Raw genomic sequence first — 16,533 nt, forward strand, 5'->3', positions numbered from 1 at the left:
GTGGTCAAACTCAACTGATGGGCATAGAGGAAGACGTAGAACATATCAGATACAAGGCAACCAAACCCGATAGAGGTTCAATTTTAGGTGTACATACATATACATACGGCATTCAAGATCTAGATCACAGCGAACACAGCCACACAGCCACAAACAAGGGGCGAATTCTCCGCAGATTCCTCTAATCCTCCAGGCTTCTCTCCATGATCTTTAATGCTCCGTTTGTATATCCACTTATCCACTCACACATATAAACACTCGTCGTTATATGAATCTACTCCAATGTATCTCATCCGTCCAGCTTCATCTACCATAAACAATCCTTTGATTCGAACCATATCGTCACTTGTTCCTGGGAATATTCTACAAGGCGCCCAGTGGAACTACCGTATTCTCAACCTCGTCAAGGGAGATAGCACGCACATCTCTACTGTCTTCAAAGCTGAGGTGATTCCACGTGATGACTCTCGTAACGTCCCCGAAGGGCCCCAATGGTTGGTTATATTATATGAATAATATCTAGACTCTAAAGCTAACTTTTCCCGGTAGGGCTTTTATCAAAGGAGCTTCACCTGACGATAAAATTGCTATGAAGAACATGGACCGTGAAATTCGGACCTACAGCCTTCCTGGTGTTGCTTCCAGCCAGTGCTTCCGAAAATTATACGACGTGATTGACGACAGCACTATCGCCTTAGAATGGCTAGATAACGTATTCCACTACCGAGTGGGCCACCACTACCGAGTGGGCCACCTATCCAAAACGCGTCAATTAATTTAACCCGTTCTTCTTCAACCACCCACTATACCACCAATTCGCTCTCAACGCTCTAGAAATTTAATAGAGCAAGAGGGTAGGATCTTACTAGCTATCCAGGCTTTTAAGAATCAAGAAATCTCTTCAATTCGTGAAGTGGCGCGCCGTTTCGAAGTCCCCCGCTCTACCTTATAACGCCGCCTCGCTGGTGATACCTTTCGTCCTGAAACACGCGCCAATGGTCATATATTAACAGAACTCGAGGAGGAATCTCTTCAAAAATGGATACTCTCTATGGATTCTCGTGGAGGGGCCCCCCGGCACTCTATAGTACGAGAAATGGCGGATCTTCTTCTTCAAAAGCGTGGAACTACCCCGGTTCCTTCGGTCGGCGAAAACTGGGTTACGAAATTCGTACAACGGTATCCTCTCCTCTCCTCCCGATTCTCAAAACGGTATAACTACGAGCGTGCGAAATACGAAGACCCAAAAATCATTTAAGGGTGGTTTAATCTGGTTCAAAAGACAATCCTTCAATTTGGAATCGATCCCGACGATATCTATAACTTCGATAAGACTGGTTTCGCTATAGGAGTGATTTCAACTATAAAGGTTATTACGAGAAGTGATTTACCTAGTCGAAGAGGAGTTTTACAACCTGGAAATCGTGAATGGGTGACTACAATTGAGTGTACGAATGCTTCGGGTTAGGCCCTCCCTCTGTGTGTGATTTTTAAAGGCAAAGTCTTTCTTAAATCATGGTTCGAAGGCCTTCCGGAGAACTAGCGTTTCGAAGTAAGCCCTAACGGCTGGACCTCTGATAAAATTGGACTCCGTTAGCTAGAAAAGCTCTTTATTCCTAGTACTTCTTCGCGTACGAAGGGGGGGTATCGGCTTCTAGTACTTAACGGCCACGGAAGTCATTTAACGCCTAAATTTGACGAAATTTGTGAGCAAAATAAGGTAATACCAATCTGTATACCAGCACATTCATCTTATCTTTTACAACCTCTGGATATTGGCTGTTTTGCGGTATTAAAACGATCGTACGGTCGGATAGTTGAAACCAAAATACGGAACGGGATCAACCATATTGACAAGCTTGACTTCCTCGAAGTATACCCCCTCGCACGAATTGAAGCCTTCAAATCGGAGACTATTAAAAATAGCTTCGGAGCAGCCGGTTTAGTCCCCTTTTTACCGGAGAGAGTGATTTCAAAGCTCAATATTCGGCTTCGAACTCCAACCCCCCAGCTAGCCGGGGTAGTGAATCAAGCCGGAATTTTACACCAAAAACCCCTTTTACAGAGAAAGATCTACGTCGTTAGGCTTCATCAATCAAAGCTTTACTTCGTACAAGATCTCGAAGCCCGCCTAGCCCGTTAGATCGTGCATTAAACCAGCTTGTGAAAGGCTTCCGTCTTACAATACAAGGTACTATCTTACTCGCCAAAGAAAACAAGGAATTACGCGCCGCCAACGAGAAGCAGAAGCAAAAGCGTACTCGATCTCGAAGGCAGATACCCACCGAAGAAGGCCTTTCAGTTCAAGAAGCCTCTGCATTAATTATGCAGCAACAGGAAGCAACTGAAGCACCTCTCCCCGGCCCCGGTATACCTAGAGAATCGGCTATTCAGCCACGTACGCGGCCCCCCCGGGGGTGTGGAATATATAGATTGCCAGGGTATAGAAGAGAAACATGTCCAGATAGACCACTTAGTTAGTTCAATTAATTTAATGGCGTTATGGTTGAGATAAATGTATTTAAAATTGGTAGGTTAGATGGGGTGGCCCACTCGGTAGTGGTGGCCCACTCGGTAGTGGAATACGTTACCACTCTTGCAGAGTTAAGATACTGGCCTAATGATCTGGGCACCCATTTACTTATTGTTTCTGTTCTAAGAGCAGCGCTAACTAGTTGTGTCATTCTGGAGGACTCTAAATATGTGAATACAGGTAAAGTACCGACTCCTGAACTTGGAAACTTGAAAGAGTTTGCATCTACTAACTACCGTAGACTATAAATCCGCTAATATTCTACTTTCTGGCACCGGTTCTGACTCCATTACCGCTAAAGTGGGAGACTTAGGACTGGGTAAGCAAAGTTTAATAGCCGAGATATACTTTCGCTAATATAATATGCTCATAGTTGTTCCGGCTGGTGAGCTGCTTAACGCCCAGCCATATGCCATGCGAGCTCCCGAAGTCTTCCTTGGTGAAGCATGTGCAGGGCCATCGCAGGTCTGGGCAGTTGCCGCGATGTTACTTTGCTGGATAAAAACCGGCGTGTTAGGAATGTGGGATAGCCCTCATCCTCTTCTTAACATGCCTTGGTCTATGGCAAAGATCAAACGGCTCTTCCCCAACTGGAAAATTCCGACTCCTGATGAGGTCAATGGCCATTTCCTTAAAGCCTCACTAAATATTGCCGTGAATCTCGGTAAATGTGTGCCAGAACTACAAGCTATCTTACCTTTTGACAAGGAGACAAAAACGATGGAGATGCCGAATCAGCTGAGGGATCTTCTTCGTTTCATGTTGGTACACGATCCGGGAAAGAGGCCATCTGCTTCATCTGTGCTAGCATCGAGGGAGCTACGAGCTTTTGAGAATCTTATGGGAGCATAATTTGATCATGTTAGAGGCCGGCTTATTTGGATGGAGTTACTCTGTGCGAAGTAGATGTATGTAGTTAAACTCTAGTCGGCCACTCATGCGGCCACTGTGTTGACGACATAAGAGTTTGAGAACCCAATATCATAGATGTCAAATAAAAGAGTATTCTGGTGTGTTTCTGAATGTTTTTTTTAGGTGTGTTTTTTTAGTATATGAGGGTGGTAAAAAGCATACACTATGTAGACGACTTTTCTATGCCGAACCTTTGATAGAATCTGATCCACTCTCCCCGGGCCCACCTGAATGCTGAGTCATCCCCAAAACGACCTGCAGGTGGGACCCAATGTTCTACGTATCTTCAACGTATAGCTACCGCACTCTTCTAATTCCAAGTCGCAGCCATGACCGTAACCGCATTCCCCTCTGAGGGATCTCCCGATCTCGCTCTTCTCAATGTTGCCCGCATGTTCACCAGACTCGAGCATAATCTCCTCTCCCCGGGGACAGATCGGCGCTCAATCCAACAATCAGAATACCAGCGTATGCGCGTGAACAAGGTAGGCATTTACTCAATCTCTCTATGGCTTTACCTCTAAGGGAGATACTTCCAAAGGCAAAATTACTCAGAACCTTGAACCTGACCAATGCTACAGAACGTTGAATACGCCCGCTCACTCCTCACCCAACTCGAGCGCTCCCTCCCACAAATGAAAACCTTCGACCGCAAGCACGAAGCACAAGCCGAGATTGCGCGCGATAAGCAGCTCCTGAAGCGTATACAGATCATTCTCGACGAAGAAGACGCCAAAGCCGAGGCAAATCAAGATGAAGACGACGAGACCGAAGACGTCGATGACGAATGGAAGGAGCTATTCTCCAAGCCCATCGCCGAGAAGGCTATCCCGCCTGTATCCCAACCGAAAGACCAGCAGACATCGTCTCAACCATCAGATTCGCCACGAGAAGTAAAGGCAAAGAGCGAAGCCCAAACCCCCACGAATACATCCTCAACAGCGACTACACCAACCCCAACACCAACATCAACCCCCTCATCAACCCCCTCATCAACAAGCCCGCCAGCACCCCCAACCCTCCGCAACCGCCACACAACGCACCCCGCACTGCCCTCCACTGACAAAGCAACGGCGACGGGAAGCAATGCAAACAAGATCTCTGAAACAGAAACCGAACTGAGCACCCACAGAATGGAACAGGAAGATCTAACCAGCTCTCTCCTGACGCTCGCTTCGCAATTGAAATCCTCCTCGCAGTCCTTCCAGGCGACCCTGGAAGGTGAGAAGTCTGCTTTGGACCGTGCGGTGTCGGGTATTGATCGCACGAGCTCCACTATGGAGGCGGCGGGCAAGAGGATGGGGATGTTGCGCAAGATGACGGAAGGGAAGGGGCTATGGGGGCGGATGATGTTGTATGCGTGGATTTTCGGATTATGGGTTGTTGCTATTCTAATTGTTTATGTTGGGCCGAAGTTGAGGTTTTGAGAGTTTGGCCGCTGTCTTCATGCTTGTGCACGACAGTTTGATTCCATTTTTATGCGTCGATACCCTTATCTCGCTCTGCATAAATTCACTGTCTATACTTCTCAACAAAATTACAATGCTACTGTCGATATCTACAACTTGGGAGTATACAAATATAATACGTATCAAGAGTTGTATAGAAACAGTGTGGAATTAAGAGTCAGAACCTAAGAGTCAGTCCTTGAACTCTGAAATAACCCAACGACCGGCCTGGCATGACACATGAAAAGGAATCAAATCCGCGGATCCTGCCATTTCCCTGTGCCCAATGCCCGAATGGACGCTCTTGGCTTCCAACGGACGCAAGACCAAGGAAAATGATGGGGGGAGACGGTATGGTTACATACATAAACAAGAAAATGGGGGAGAGAGATGATAGGATATCCAGCATTCAAATCAGATGGGTCAAAAAAAAAAGGATGAAAGGAAATAGGAAAGAGAAAAAAAGAAGGAAGAGAAACACTCCTTGTTTTCTGTCGAGGATATCAGGGGCGACAAGAGAAAACACAAAAACTGGCTAGAGATCGTGTCAAGGGCGGGGGAAATTAGAACGTGGAGAGTAAGGAAAAGGAAACGCAAAAGGAGATCAACGCCGGGATCTTGAAACGAGGCTTTTTGACCGGATCAGATCAGCCCCGGTTAATAAAAAACATGCGATCTAGGTTGGACACACTTCGTCACCAAACGATAGATTCATTAGATCAAACCGCAGAGACGAAGGTTCTCTTGGATTATGATATCTGTGAAACGTTAGTCAACTGTTGCAGGCTGAGTAAGATGACTGAGCTTACCGTTCACTGCTGCCATGACGAATCGAATCTGGGTAGTGTCAGTAGCGCAGGTGAAGTGCGTGTAGATCTGCTTTTGCTCGGCCTGGTTCAGGGAAACGAAACGGTTGAGGATGTAGTCGCAAGCCGCGGCGTAGTCGGCACCGCCCTCGTAATCGGGGAAGTAGTTCTTCATCGGGCTAACGGGGAGCTTCTCCTTGAAACGATCGATCTTGTTGAGGAAGAGAATGATGGAGGTCTTGACGAACCACCGGGAGTTGCAGATCGAGTCGAAGAGGGTCAGGGCTTCTTGCATACGGTTGACGGTCTCGTCTTCGAAGAGAAGCTGATCGTACTCGGAAATGGCAACGAGGAACAGAATGGTGGTGACGTTCTCGAAGCAGTGAATCCACTTCTTGCGCTCGGATCGCTGACCACCAACGTCGAACATGCGGTATGTGAGGTCACCAATGATGAATGTGGTCTCGGTGATACCAGTGGTCTTGACACGGGAGCGGAGGACATCCTGGTCGGTGGGGAGGTAATCGGGCTGAGCGATGCGCTCAATGGAATCGAAGTAGCTAGAGGGAAACGAGTTAGTCAAGTCGGAATGCGACAGACGAGCGACCACTACTCACTATTTGGCAGAGTCGTTCAGCTGGTATTCGCGTGAGCGCTTGAAGCACTCCTGGACACCAGTGTCGCGCCACAGTTGGCCGATAGCGTTTCCAACCTCAGGGGGAATGCTATCACCCTCGATCTGAGCGGGCTGCATGAAGATGGTTTGCACATGGTACTCGTGGCGCGCATCCTCGAGGGGTAGCTCGAGTGACTCCATGGCCTCGAGAATGACCCGCATCGACTGAACGGTGTTGCTGTAGATGATTTCCTTGAATGATTCACGCTCGTCACGGGAGTATCCACCCTCGTGAATAAGCTTCATCTGCTTCAGAATAGTGGACTTGCCCGACTCTCCGGCTCCTGTATTCTCGAAGTCAGCCATCTGCCCGTATTCCCATCAGGGGTCAATCGACCATACCGAGGAGCAACATCTTGATCTCGTTCCTTTGCATCATTTTATCGCGCTTGAGCTGGTTCTCAATCTCCTCATTCCGCGCCTTCCCCTCCTTATCCTCGGTGCTCATTCCGCAACCCATTTTGGCGGTATTAAGTCGCAATCAACGGTGTGAAAATAGATGAGAAAAAGGTTTCTTCGTAGAGGGATATTCGGTACTCTGTTTACAGGGACTGTGTAAGTCGGATCAACTGTCAGCAAACTGGAATAATTTCATCCGAGGAAATATCGCATTGATGGGCTCGAAGGGAACGTTGCGTAGGTTGTACAAGCATCGCCGAGTCGAAGCAGGCAACGTTTCAGAATTGGTGTAAGCATCCCGACGCAAGGAGTCGGAACCGAGTTTACCCAAGCAAATAGCCAATTGACAATATCCAAGAGGAAAAAAAAGGGTACCCACCTGGACGTGCTTTTTGCGAGTTGCCAAAACGAAGGACAAACCGGCAAAAGGGTATAAATGAAAGAAACGAAAAGAAAGGAAGAATCAGAAGAATTCGAATCGAATCCAATCTGGAAGAGAAAAAGAGAGAGAGAAGGGAAATACAAAGGGTTCAAAGGTAAGGGGCACGGAGGGGAAATTGGGAAAGTTTCAGCAGAGAAAGGGGATACACCCGTAATACCACGGCGATTCAGCAAGACAATGGGCGGGTGATTAGGGGGACAGGCGGGAAACTGACTGAGGACTGTCTACGGACTGTCTGGGTATTTGGTACTCCGTTTTCAATACAAATAATACAACCCCCGGCAATTGGAGTCAGCTGATTGGGCAGTGTGGGGAATCTGACTAGGGGCCCATTCAGCCCCTTTTGCTTTTTGCTATTGTATTGACCGGTTTATGGTATTCTATTGGCCTGGGAATCGGTACAACTTTCTCTAGGGCTATTTTCAGATGATTATGTAGTAATATGCAGATGCATCTATGAAACATTCTGGTTCTAATACTCGAGAATTCCATCTGCTATATCACAGAACAGAACAATATCTCCGTATCCTCTGTGCATATAAAAAAAAGTACGGTGGACTGGAGGCGTGCAGATCTTGTGGAGAGCAAAACTAGCATATCAAAACTACAACGCGAATCACATTTGAAGATAAAATGCTAGAAACAACAGCAACGTCAGAGATAATTCCGGCTATTCGGTAGAGTCTGGGGGAGGGAACCCCTGACACATGAGTACAATTTGCAAGTTTATCGTACCCGTGCTTCCACACGATCGTTCCATAACAGTCTGACATCTGACCTCACCTCAGCAAGATCTTGCCTCAGATAATTCCACTCTGAGGGAAACAAAGAAACTTGGAAGCTAAAAGGCCAATACTACTACCCATTCAGACTAGTATGCGCCTCATCCATACATCCATGTCCAGTTCTTTGAGACTTCCTAGCAATTTCTTTGAGGTACTCTGTAAAACAGTACGGAAACCCCCGACAAGGTATCCGACACACTCTGCACATCCGTGGATCCTCCGTTTTATCTTCAGTGGAGCCCGTACTCTGCTTAGTCCACTTAAGCGACTATACGAGAATGGCGAGACACTAACTGTCGCACCTTCAACGATGGTGCCCAGTCCCTCTATTGGTGTATCCAACAAGACTATTTCTATGTCTAGATGGTTGGAAAGGAGGTCAGTCAGCATAATTTGTAGGGCAATGCCACTTACAGAACTAATATAAAAAAAGGGGGAAGTTAACGAACTTCCTCTTTCGAACTGCCTTCCACGGTTATCTCCTTAGATTCTACACTAAATGACCCACTAGCTAGTGCTTCTAGCCGTTTTCTACCGCCATTTTGCCGCCTTGAGGAAATGAGATTGGACTCCACCTCTTCCCTCGTGGCAATGAAGAAACTATTGAAGTCCGCGGCTCTAGCTTGGTGTCTAAACTCGAATCCCAAACTCGAGTCCTAAACACCGAGCCCTGGAGGTCATATGCGCTTACTAATAATACACTGTAATACATTACTTTGTACAACCCCGTTCTCCAATAATAAATTACTACATGCAGCTCTCTGGACCATTCGCTGGGCTTATAAATGTGTGTTGATCATTTCCAATGGCCTCTTCCAAGGTTTTTTGTTCGCCTCAATCTTCAGCCGTAAGCCACAGCAATAAAATAAAACCATCCGCGCCACAGGAATAGCATCTCGACCGGGCCACTCAGAACCCCAATTACTTCAACATCTCTATGTCCTTCCAAGACGTCCAACAAGAATACAAAATAGTGGAAATCCTTCTGCGCTCACTCCTAGTTTTCGACTAGTCACACTTTCCAAACGCTAACGCAGCATCCAACTTACTAGTGCGGCGATGGGCGATGCCCTGCGGCCAAGTGATGATGAATTCAGCGAGGTCCTCCAGGAGAGTCTCAAAATATGGAATTCCTATCTAAGCGCCGGTAATGAGCAACACCAAATCCCCCAGAAAGCCATAAGTATGAGACCTCTCGTCAGTCAGACCCCGCCTTTTCTCGGGGATGGCCTTGCTTCCTTTGACAAGCCAATCTCGTTCGCCTGCGAGGAAAAGGAATCCCCAAGCAGGGGTCTTCTCATCAATGGCAGATCAACTTGGAGGACTTCAAAAGGGACCTGCGACCTACCGCCGAAAGTTTTGCCCAGGCAACTTCTATTAGCAATTGACAGTCGATTAAGTGTGGAATTGTCAGAGGACTCTCCTCTCTCGGACTGGCCTGGAGTCCAAGGTCTCTCGGGCTATGACGAGGGAAACTACCTATCGGTTCTTTACTTTGCGTGGGCCTATATCCTGTCCGCTCGATGGGTTGAATTGCTTAATTGCTCTGCTGACCACGAATGTCATATGCACTACACTACGGATCGGGGAGAGGGTCGATTTCCGCAGTCAAACTATCAACCTACGATTCAAATTGACATCGGTGACGATGCTTGTGAGGAAGAAGTCGTCTGGTGGTGGGCCATTTTGAGTTCTGACGATTGCTGGGATGCGACCGTGAAGTATAACGGCCATATGTATTTGTCGCCATGGTCGATCTCGGCAAAGAAGGTGGGATTTACCTTAGCCACCAAGGATAATTTGAGCGCGAAGTCAGAATCACTCGCTAAATCGGAACCACCATTATCGGAAACTGCTCTCGACTACCTCTCTGGTTTCTGTGTGCGCCACCGCCTCTACGCCCAATGCTCCGTCGCTCTTGCTGGGGTACTCTTCATTCCATTCCTAAAGGGGAGAACATTATCACTTCCGCTTCCAAGACAAGCTTCTTGGCCGTCACTAACACGCTGTGTCAATGACTCGCCTGTTTCTATTTCAGATCTTCTTGCTAAGCATAAGGAATTGCTTCCCAAGTATATGACATTGAGCTCCAATATTTGGGGGTTGCGTTCTCTTCTACATAGTACCTTTTTCAATCCAGATATTGAGTGTAATCTTGTCAGTGCCTGGCTGAATTCAGCCTTTGCGATTATCAATTCCATCTCGCCCAATGAATTGCCCGCGTTTTTGGCAACTCGAAAGCCTATACTTGGCATTCTCTGGCTTGGTGCAATTCTCGCAGGCTCAGCAAATAATGTTTTACGCGATATACGAATAGGATTAGTGGCTTTGGATCTTCCAGCCTCGGCCTGGGCCAGAACAGCGCAGACATTCTTGACCTCTGAAATGGAGACTAATAACAGTGAAGCAATACGCCGCGATGACGAATGCCGATTGTCATTCATTACTGCCTGCGAAGGCCATGACCGACCTCCAATCTGGCCTTGGAAGCCTTTTGGGAAGACACAACTTTGTGACACAGACCTGACGGTTCGACAGCATGCTCAATGTGGTCATTGTCTAGAATACGAGTCTTGGGAATGGATGTTGACAAATGATGATTCAATTCGGGATTTCGGAATAGATAACAGCGATTCCCCTGACCAAACACCACATTCTGTCCCCAACGTGGCACCGGTGGCTCTTGGCGATTATAAAGATGATTTCTTCTCGCAAATGCTCTCGGAAGGAGCAACCCGTGGGATCTTTGAATGGTTGAGGTCAACGGGTTACCCTCTCAGTGAAAAACCAATATACCAGCATTCATGGATCGATCTTGAAGACACTGATGGGGAAGATGAGCCTGAGGCAGAATCGGACGTTGAAAGCTGGCTTGGCGCAATCGAATAGCGCTTATGGATCGAGTGACAGGGCGTTTCGCTTGAACAAAATGATGTTGATGGTTGGCAGAGATGTTCTACAATTCCTAATCATATTGATAAATCTGCCCAGGCCAACTAAGCGCAGCTAAGTGAGAAAAAAATCGAAGGGAAAACGGCGAAGAGAAGAAGAGTTGCTAACTTTTACTGCTGAGCCCCATGTACCAAGTTGATTCTTTGAGAATCCACCGCTTCCACAATGCAGCAGAGGAGTGCCAATGCTATCTCTTAGCGAAAGAGCTTGACGCTTAAGGTATGGAGAAAGGAATGCTGTGAAATAGAGTAGAGACTGCTGAACAACCAATGATGTTCAATATACTTCGTCAGTGATTGTTTCACGGGATAAGTCTAGCATATGTGCAGTCTGCCACCAAGGCCGTCTGGAAGCAATCTTACAACCCAGACTACTACTACTCTAACGCCAAGTCTATAGACTAAGCCATCAAATACTCCTTACCCTAGGCTCGAGACTCGCCGTTGTTGAGATGGCCTCGCCAATCTTCTCAAACTCCTCGAGTCTTTTCAACCAGAAGTTCCACCGATCCATGCTCATCGGTCCCGCCATCCAAAGCCTCCCCTCTCTCTCTAACGCCCAGGACTTCTCACCTTTCTTCGCACCCTCTCTGAGTCTGTCCCCTGCTACTTTAATCCACACCACGGCAGCAGGTATCTCAAAGTCCCACACTGTATCCTGGCATTCGAGCGCCTCGGAGATGCACTGATAGCCCCAGCTCAGTGGCAAGAGACCATCTTCAGCATTTGGTCCCAGAGCAGCCATTGCACAAGATGCCTCTACAAAAGCCTGGTGCACATGTGCCTCGCGCCTCGTCGCTCTTGTGGCTGGATCTCGCATCGCCAACGCTTCGCGCCAGTGGCTCTGCTTCCACATATCTGACCACGAGTGGCCGAAACTCCCGAGACCTTTCCAGATTAGGTCGCCATCCTCCTCATCTGGTAGCTGGCTCAGTTCTTTTAGCAGGTCGACGAGGGCCGGCGTGTGGCTTTCAGGCAACTCAAAAAGCGCGTCTTCGATTATGCCCAGTACACGGTCTCGCAAATCGGTCTTCTTCTCGGAGTTATGAGGCTTGGTCATGATGGCAGCTGTCTCAGATGGCTTTGAGTCTCCTTTGAGGTACGCTTTGAGAGCCGCAGCTTGATGGGGATGCGCCCCGGTCTCTTCCTCGCCGTCCATGGGTGCAGTGTGCTGGTCGAACCAAGCGTCGTCGGCGGCGGAGACGAAGCCGTCGAGCTCAATCGATTTGCACGTTATTACGTGAATGCTGGTACTCATTATGACAGAGCGGGAAGGCTCTGGAATGATTTCTGGGTCTTTGAGTATTTGGGAATGAACACTCACTATGCTGCGCTGCTGGGACGGGTGATGTGATGGTTGTGTTATGTTCGAGGAAAGAAAGTGCAGAATGGTCTCAATGTCGAAAACCTCAAAGAGTAGCAACTAGGCAGCGGAACTCCGAGCTATAGTCACACAACTATCGAAGAGGCGCAGTATATTTCTTCGTCCTGTTGCAACAATAGCCATTTTCCGAGAGTGACATCATTAGACAGCCAATGATGACTGATATGCCGATCATCCAGGAATACGGAGAAGAGGGGTTAAAGAAAGTGTGCTTAGACAAAGTAGATTTGAGCTAGGGGAAAAAAGATACACAGATATGAAGGACAGGGTATGTATACCCTAAGTGCCCTGACAAGCTATCAAAGAACTGCTCAGTCTGCCAGCAAATGATCCATATATGGGGGATTGGATCATTCAACAAGATTGAAATTGAAGAAAGTGCAGGGCAGCTTAGAAAGGAAAGAATTATACATATTCCCATATATCTTTCCATGTAGTTATAGCCTTTTCTTTGGAGAAAATAGATCAGTCTCTCCTTCCTCCCTCTCTTTATATCACCGTCTACACACGGTGTACTATAATAGTAGTCCTTGAGCTACATAGTAGGAGAGAATGCTTGCAAATTGAATGTCCAAGCAAGGACTCTTATCTGATCAAGCTGACAGTTCTGTGGCATTCGCTGGGCCAATTTTTTATCTCTCGCCCGCTTGGCGCAGTGAGTCGCGTATCACTTGTAATGATGAGGTCTCTGATAGGCCTTTTGTTCTCTTTTTTTTTTTTACCACACGGGACCGTCGCATATTTGTACACTAACTTAATCATGGCCAAGCTTAGTTTGGATCTTTTCTGTTATTTAGTAAACTTATACTTTATAGGATACATAAGGCATAGGATAAGCACCACGTGGGTCATAATGGTGCACGCAGCTTGAAGAAAAATACAATCCGAAATACCTTGCACCACTGACTACTGCGTAGATCATGCCCAAGGTTTTCAAAGAGTCTATCCACGCCCATCTAGGCCAATATAATCATAGATTTATAACTGCCCAGGTGGTATAATAATAGACTATATTAGTATCTTCAACAGGATCTATACGATGTCGGTTCTAATAACCATAATATGAATCCCAATGGGGCGGAAATCTTGGTTCCATCGATCGTGGGAACCCTGGAACTAACATTGGAAGACCCACGGAAATTGATCGATCTGATTTTTCGGGGTGTCCCCACCCTTAAAAGGTACACTTCCCTTTCCCCTGGGCGGTGGCCCTTCTTATCATCACAAACATGTCGTACGAAATGTCCCATATGGGCCCTCGGGGTACGCAATGCGTCAATAGTTAAATACAATTACAAGCGCTAACAGTACCAGCCTTCAACCACGACAACAGCAGCGATGCCGAGGCAGAGTACGATCGACTCCGCGACCTCGCGCGCCAGGAAGCCTCCAAGCGCGGGCAATGTTTCGGTCGGGTATGCGACCACCCAATTCCAATTAAAATCGCTCGATTACAATAGAAATCGCAATTGTAGTGACAATCGTTTCATCCGCGCTGACACTCCCGCCAGTCGAAGGAAGCCTACGCGAGCGGCGATGGCGCCGGCGCCAAGCAACTCTCCGAGGAAGGAAAGGCCCACGGCCGAAAGATGGAGGAGTATAACAGACAAGCGTCTGAGTTTATTTTCCGCGAGAACAACGCCGACGGGCGCGTCGAGGCCGATACCATTGATCTGCACGGACAGTTCGTCGAGGAAGCCGAGGAGATCCTGGAAGAGCGGATCAAGTACGCCAAGTCGCATGGGCAGGACCACCTCCATGTGTAAGTGGCCAGCAGAACAAAACTCCAGGGAGAACCAGAATCCTGTGCACTAGACCAAACCCGACTAATACCGCTTCGCGATGTAGTATCGTCGGAAAAGGAAACCACTCCGCGAACCATGTTCAGAAACTCAAGCCGCGCGTCGAGCAGGTGTGTCGTGAGTTGGGACTGCAGTATGCCACCGAGGATAACGCCGGTCGCATCTACGTGAACCTGACTGGTGGTGAGGCTGTCATGCCTTCATACAACGGTCACCAGGGCTCGTCTGGGTACTCTGGTCACCAACAGGGGTACCAGCAGGGACACCAGCAAGGGCACCAGCAGCAACAAGGACAGCAACAACCCGACGAGCTCGAGGAGCTTGCCAAGAAGGTTCTGCCCAAGATTCTGCGCAAGCTCGAGAAGGCTTGCTGTGTGGTTATGTGAACTTGGATTTTTCGTGTTTTGGACATATACATAGATGCATAGCTGCGTTTGTGGACAGATGTTGGCTGTTTGATGTTGGTGCATGTGATATTTTGTGCTTTTGGCTTCTCGTTTTCGTTTCAAGATCATCTACTATCTACATAAAGACGAGCCTAGGCTCAGCCTCGACACGACTTATGATGGCAGGGATGTGATTATACCCTTACATGAACATAAACATTGTTCCTAATTCAACTACGTTTACTTTCAAACTGTTGTGTATAACCCTGTTAACATTTAGTACTCCAGGAACCATATAAATATAAACCATATCATCGTGAACGTTCATAGCTACATAGCCAATTTCATGAAAACAAGATAACTGGAACTGGGTATATCCAACAAAGACACGACCTTCACAAAATCATATCGAAACATTTCGGTAAAAAAGGACAAAGAACCAACTAGTGAGTATTGGGATCCGACAACGTCGACTCCACAATCTTTTCCACAATAGCACGCACCATCTGCCCATCACCAGCCCCATTGATATTCGGCGTGGCATCAATCGTCTCAATCAACCCCAACGCCTGATCTCGCAGATCCCCAACAACTCGACTTGTATGCGCAAAGCTCCCCGTACTCTTCATATACTGCACCGCATATCGTTTAACCTCCACATCCTTGGTATTTTGCTTAAGGATATTGATGAGCACCAGGTTGGACGGGTCTGAGCGAATGCTATGAATAATCGGGAAGGAGAATTTCCCTTCGGTGAGATCCTCGCAGAATCCCTTGTTCTCCGTGTACACCGTATTCGCGAGGTTGAGGTAATCGTCGCAGATCTGGAAAATCAGGCCCATGACATTGACCAAGGCAACACAGTCCTTGCCCGTTGTACTCTCCGCCTGCATGAGTTTTACTGCGAGACGGAACAGCCCACCTGTTTTATTACCGACCATTTCTAGGTACTCGTCTTCCGTCGGGCAGGTCAGCGAGTCGCGCCAGAAGAGATCCATCCCCTGGCCCCGGTGCAGGTTCAGCATCTCTTGTACGTATATGTTAATCGCGGTCGGGTTGTTGAGCTGTTGTACTTCTTGCAGCGCGAGGAAGTACACATAGTTTGCGGAGTTGATTGTCTGCGCTGTTCCGAATATGTTGTGTGCGACGGGGTTGCCGCGGCGGAGGACGGAGTTATCTTCGACGTCATCGATTCTAGAGCCCACGTGGTTAGTATCTGAATGTGACCAGATTGGAATGCGGGGTAGGGCCTCAAACTCACAACAGCGATGATGTATGCAGCATCGTTACGACCTTGGTGATGATTGCTAGGCTCGTCGGCGGAACCTGCAGCCAGGAGTTGAAGGCGTGGATCAGTTGTCGCCGTATGTCTTTCCCTGGCTGCTCGTGTACGTAGTCATATGGACCCATGAGGATCTTGTCGTTCTTGGGTGACCATGTTCCATCCTTGTACTTGGTGCCGTCCACGCTAGACTTGTTACGACGATGTCCAGTTGTCGTCCGCTCTTCATCCGTCGCCGACAGGTGTCGGTGGGAGGGGCTTCCACTACCATTTGTTGCATTTGCCGGGCTTGTCCGAGGAGGAGCGAGATTGGGTGGTTGGAAAGTTGTTGAGTTCATGGTTGTAGATGGGGAGATGGAGGGGTTTGGGGTAAGGCGGCAGAAATATGTGAGGACCTCCGGGGCAAGGTTACTTATAAGTCCGAGAGTTATGCGGTGTGTATAGATGGTATCAACAGCACGTTTACAATATATCTTCGTATGTTTCAATGATGTTGTAATATATTGTAAAATCTTTGTGCAAGATGTATATATGCATGCGGACATAGCTCTACCTACTAGCTCTGAAGGTACATATGATGCCCCCGGGGCTAGACGGGCGGATGCCGAGGTCCATGACTAATCTGGCAGCTGTCAGGTGCCTAGGTGCAGGGCTAAAGAGCGTTAGCAAATGAGATATGTCAACTTCATTAACAAATGGGATAGCATGATAATTTGATAGGTCATAA

At 47.7% G+C, this 16,533-nt stretch overlaps 7 protein-coding genes across 7 annotated transcripts; 4 read left to right on the forward strand and 3 right to left on the reverse strand.

Annotated features, from left to right (window-relative positions):
• Positions 1–282: 282 nt before the first annotated feature.
• On the forward strand, positions 283–3,385 carry N7479_008885 (uncharacterized protein; the record flags this gene model as incomplete). Its single annotated transcript, XM_057256578.1, has 5 exons — positions 283–494; positions 550–648; positions 2,676–2,713; positions 2,775–2,852; positions 2,907–3,385. 5 exons carry the CDS (start codon positions 283–285, stop codon positions 3,383–3,385), a joined length of 906 nt encoding a protein of 301 aa, XP_057104036.1.
• A 389-nt stretch (positions 3,386–3,774) lies between these two features.
• On the forward strand, positions 3,775–4,872 carry N7479_008886 (uncharacterized protein; the record flags this gene model as incomplete). Its single annotated transcript, XM_057256579.1, has 2 exons — positions 3,775–3,930; positions 4,027–4,872. The coding sequence occupies 2 exons, from the start codon at positions 3,775–3,777 to the stop codon at positions 4,870–4,872; spliced, it is 1,002 nt and encodes a 333-aa protein (XP_057104037.1).
• Positions 4,873–5,607: 735 nt separating this feature from the next.
• gpaA (guanine nucleotide-binding protein subunit alpha gpaA) lies at positions 5,608–6,835 on the reverse strand (the record flags this gene model as incomplete). The annotated part of the gene is made up of 4 exons (XM_057256580.1): positions 5,608–5,651; positions 5,703–6,259; positions 6,317–6,659; positions 6,718–6,835. 4 exons carry the CDS (start codon positions 6,833–6,835, stop codon positions 5,608–5,610), a joined length of 1,062 nt encoding a protein of 353 aa, XP_057104038.1.
• A 2,225-nt stretch (positions 6,836–9,060) lies between these two features.
• On the forward strand, positions 9,061–10,890 carry N7479_008888 (uncharacterized protein; the record flags this gene model as incomplete). Its single annotated transcript, XM_057256581.1, has 1 exon — positions 9,061–10,890. One exon carries the CDS (start codon positions 9,061–9,063, stop codon positions 10,888–10,890), a length of 1,830 nt encoding a protein of 609 aa, XP_057104039.1.
• A 471-nt stretch (positions 10,891–11,361) lies between these two features.
• On the reverse strand, positions 11,362–12,210 carry N7479_008889 (DUF3632 domain-containing protein; the record flags this gene model as incomplete). The annotated part of the gene is made up of 1 exon (XM_057256582.1): positions 11,362–12,210. One exon carries the CDS (start codon positions 12,208–12,210, stop codon positions 11,362–11,364), a length of 849 nt encoding a protein of 282 aa, XP_057104040.1.
• A 1,355-nt stretch (positions 12,211–13,565) lies between these two features.
• On the forward strand, positions 13,566–14,524 carry N7479_008890 (Smr domain-containing protein; the record flags this gene model as incomplete). The annotated part of the gene is made up of 4 exons (XM_057256583.1): positions 13,566–13,599; positions 13,651–13,751; positions 13,848–14,098; positions 14,185–14,524. 4 exons carry the CDS (start codon positions 13,566–13,568, stop codon positions 14,522–14,524), a joined length of 726 nt encoding a protein of 241 aa, XP_057104041.1.
• A 443-nt stretch (positions 14,525–14,967) lies between these two features.
• On the reverse strand, positions 14,968–16,144 carry N7479_008891 (FPP/GGPP synthase family protein; the record flags this gene model as incomplete). The annotated part of the gene is made up of 2 exons (XM_057256584.1): positions 14,968–15,718; positions 15,786–16,144. 2 exons carry the CDS (start codon positions 16,142–16,144, stop codon positions 14,968–14,970), a joined length of 1,110 nt encoding a protein of 369 aa, XP_057104042.1.
• Between the last annotated feature and the right edge of the window lie 389 nt (positions 16,145–16,533).

Source organism: Penicillium vulpinum, assembly GCF_028829585.1.
Source record: "Penicillium vulpinum strain IBT 29486 chromosome Unknown utg000004l_segment0_segment0, whole genome shotgun sequence".
Classification (NCBI taxonomy): Eukaryota; Fungi; Ascomycota; class Eurotiomycetes; order Eurotiales; family Aspergillaceae; genus Penicillium; species Penicillium vulpinum.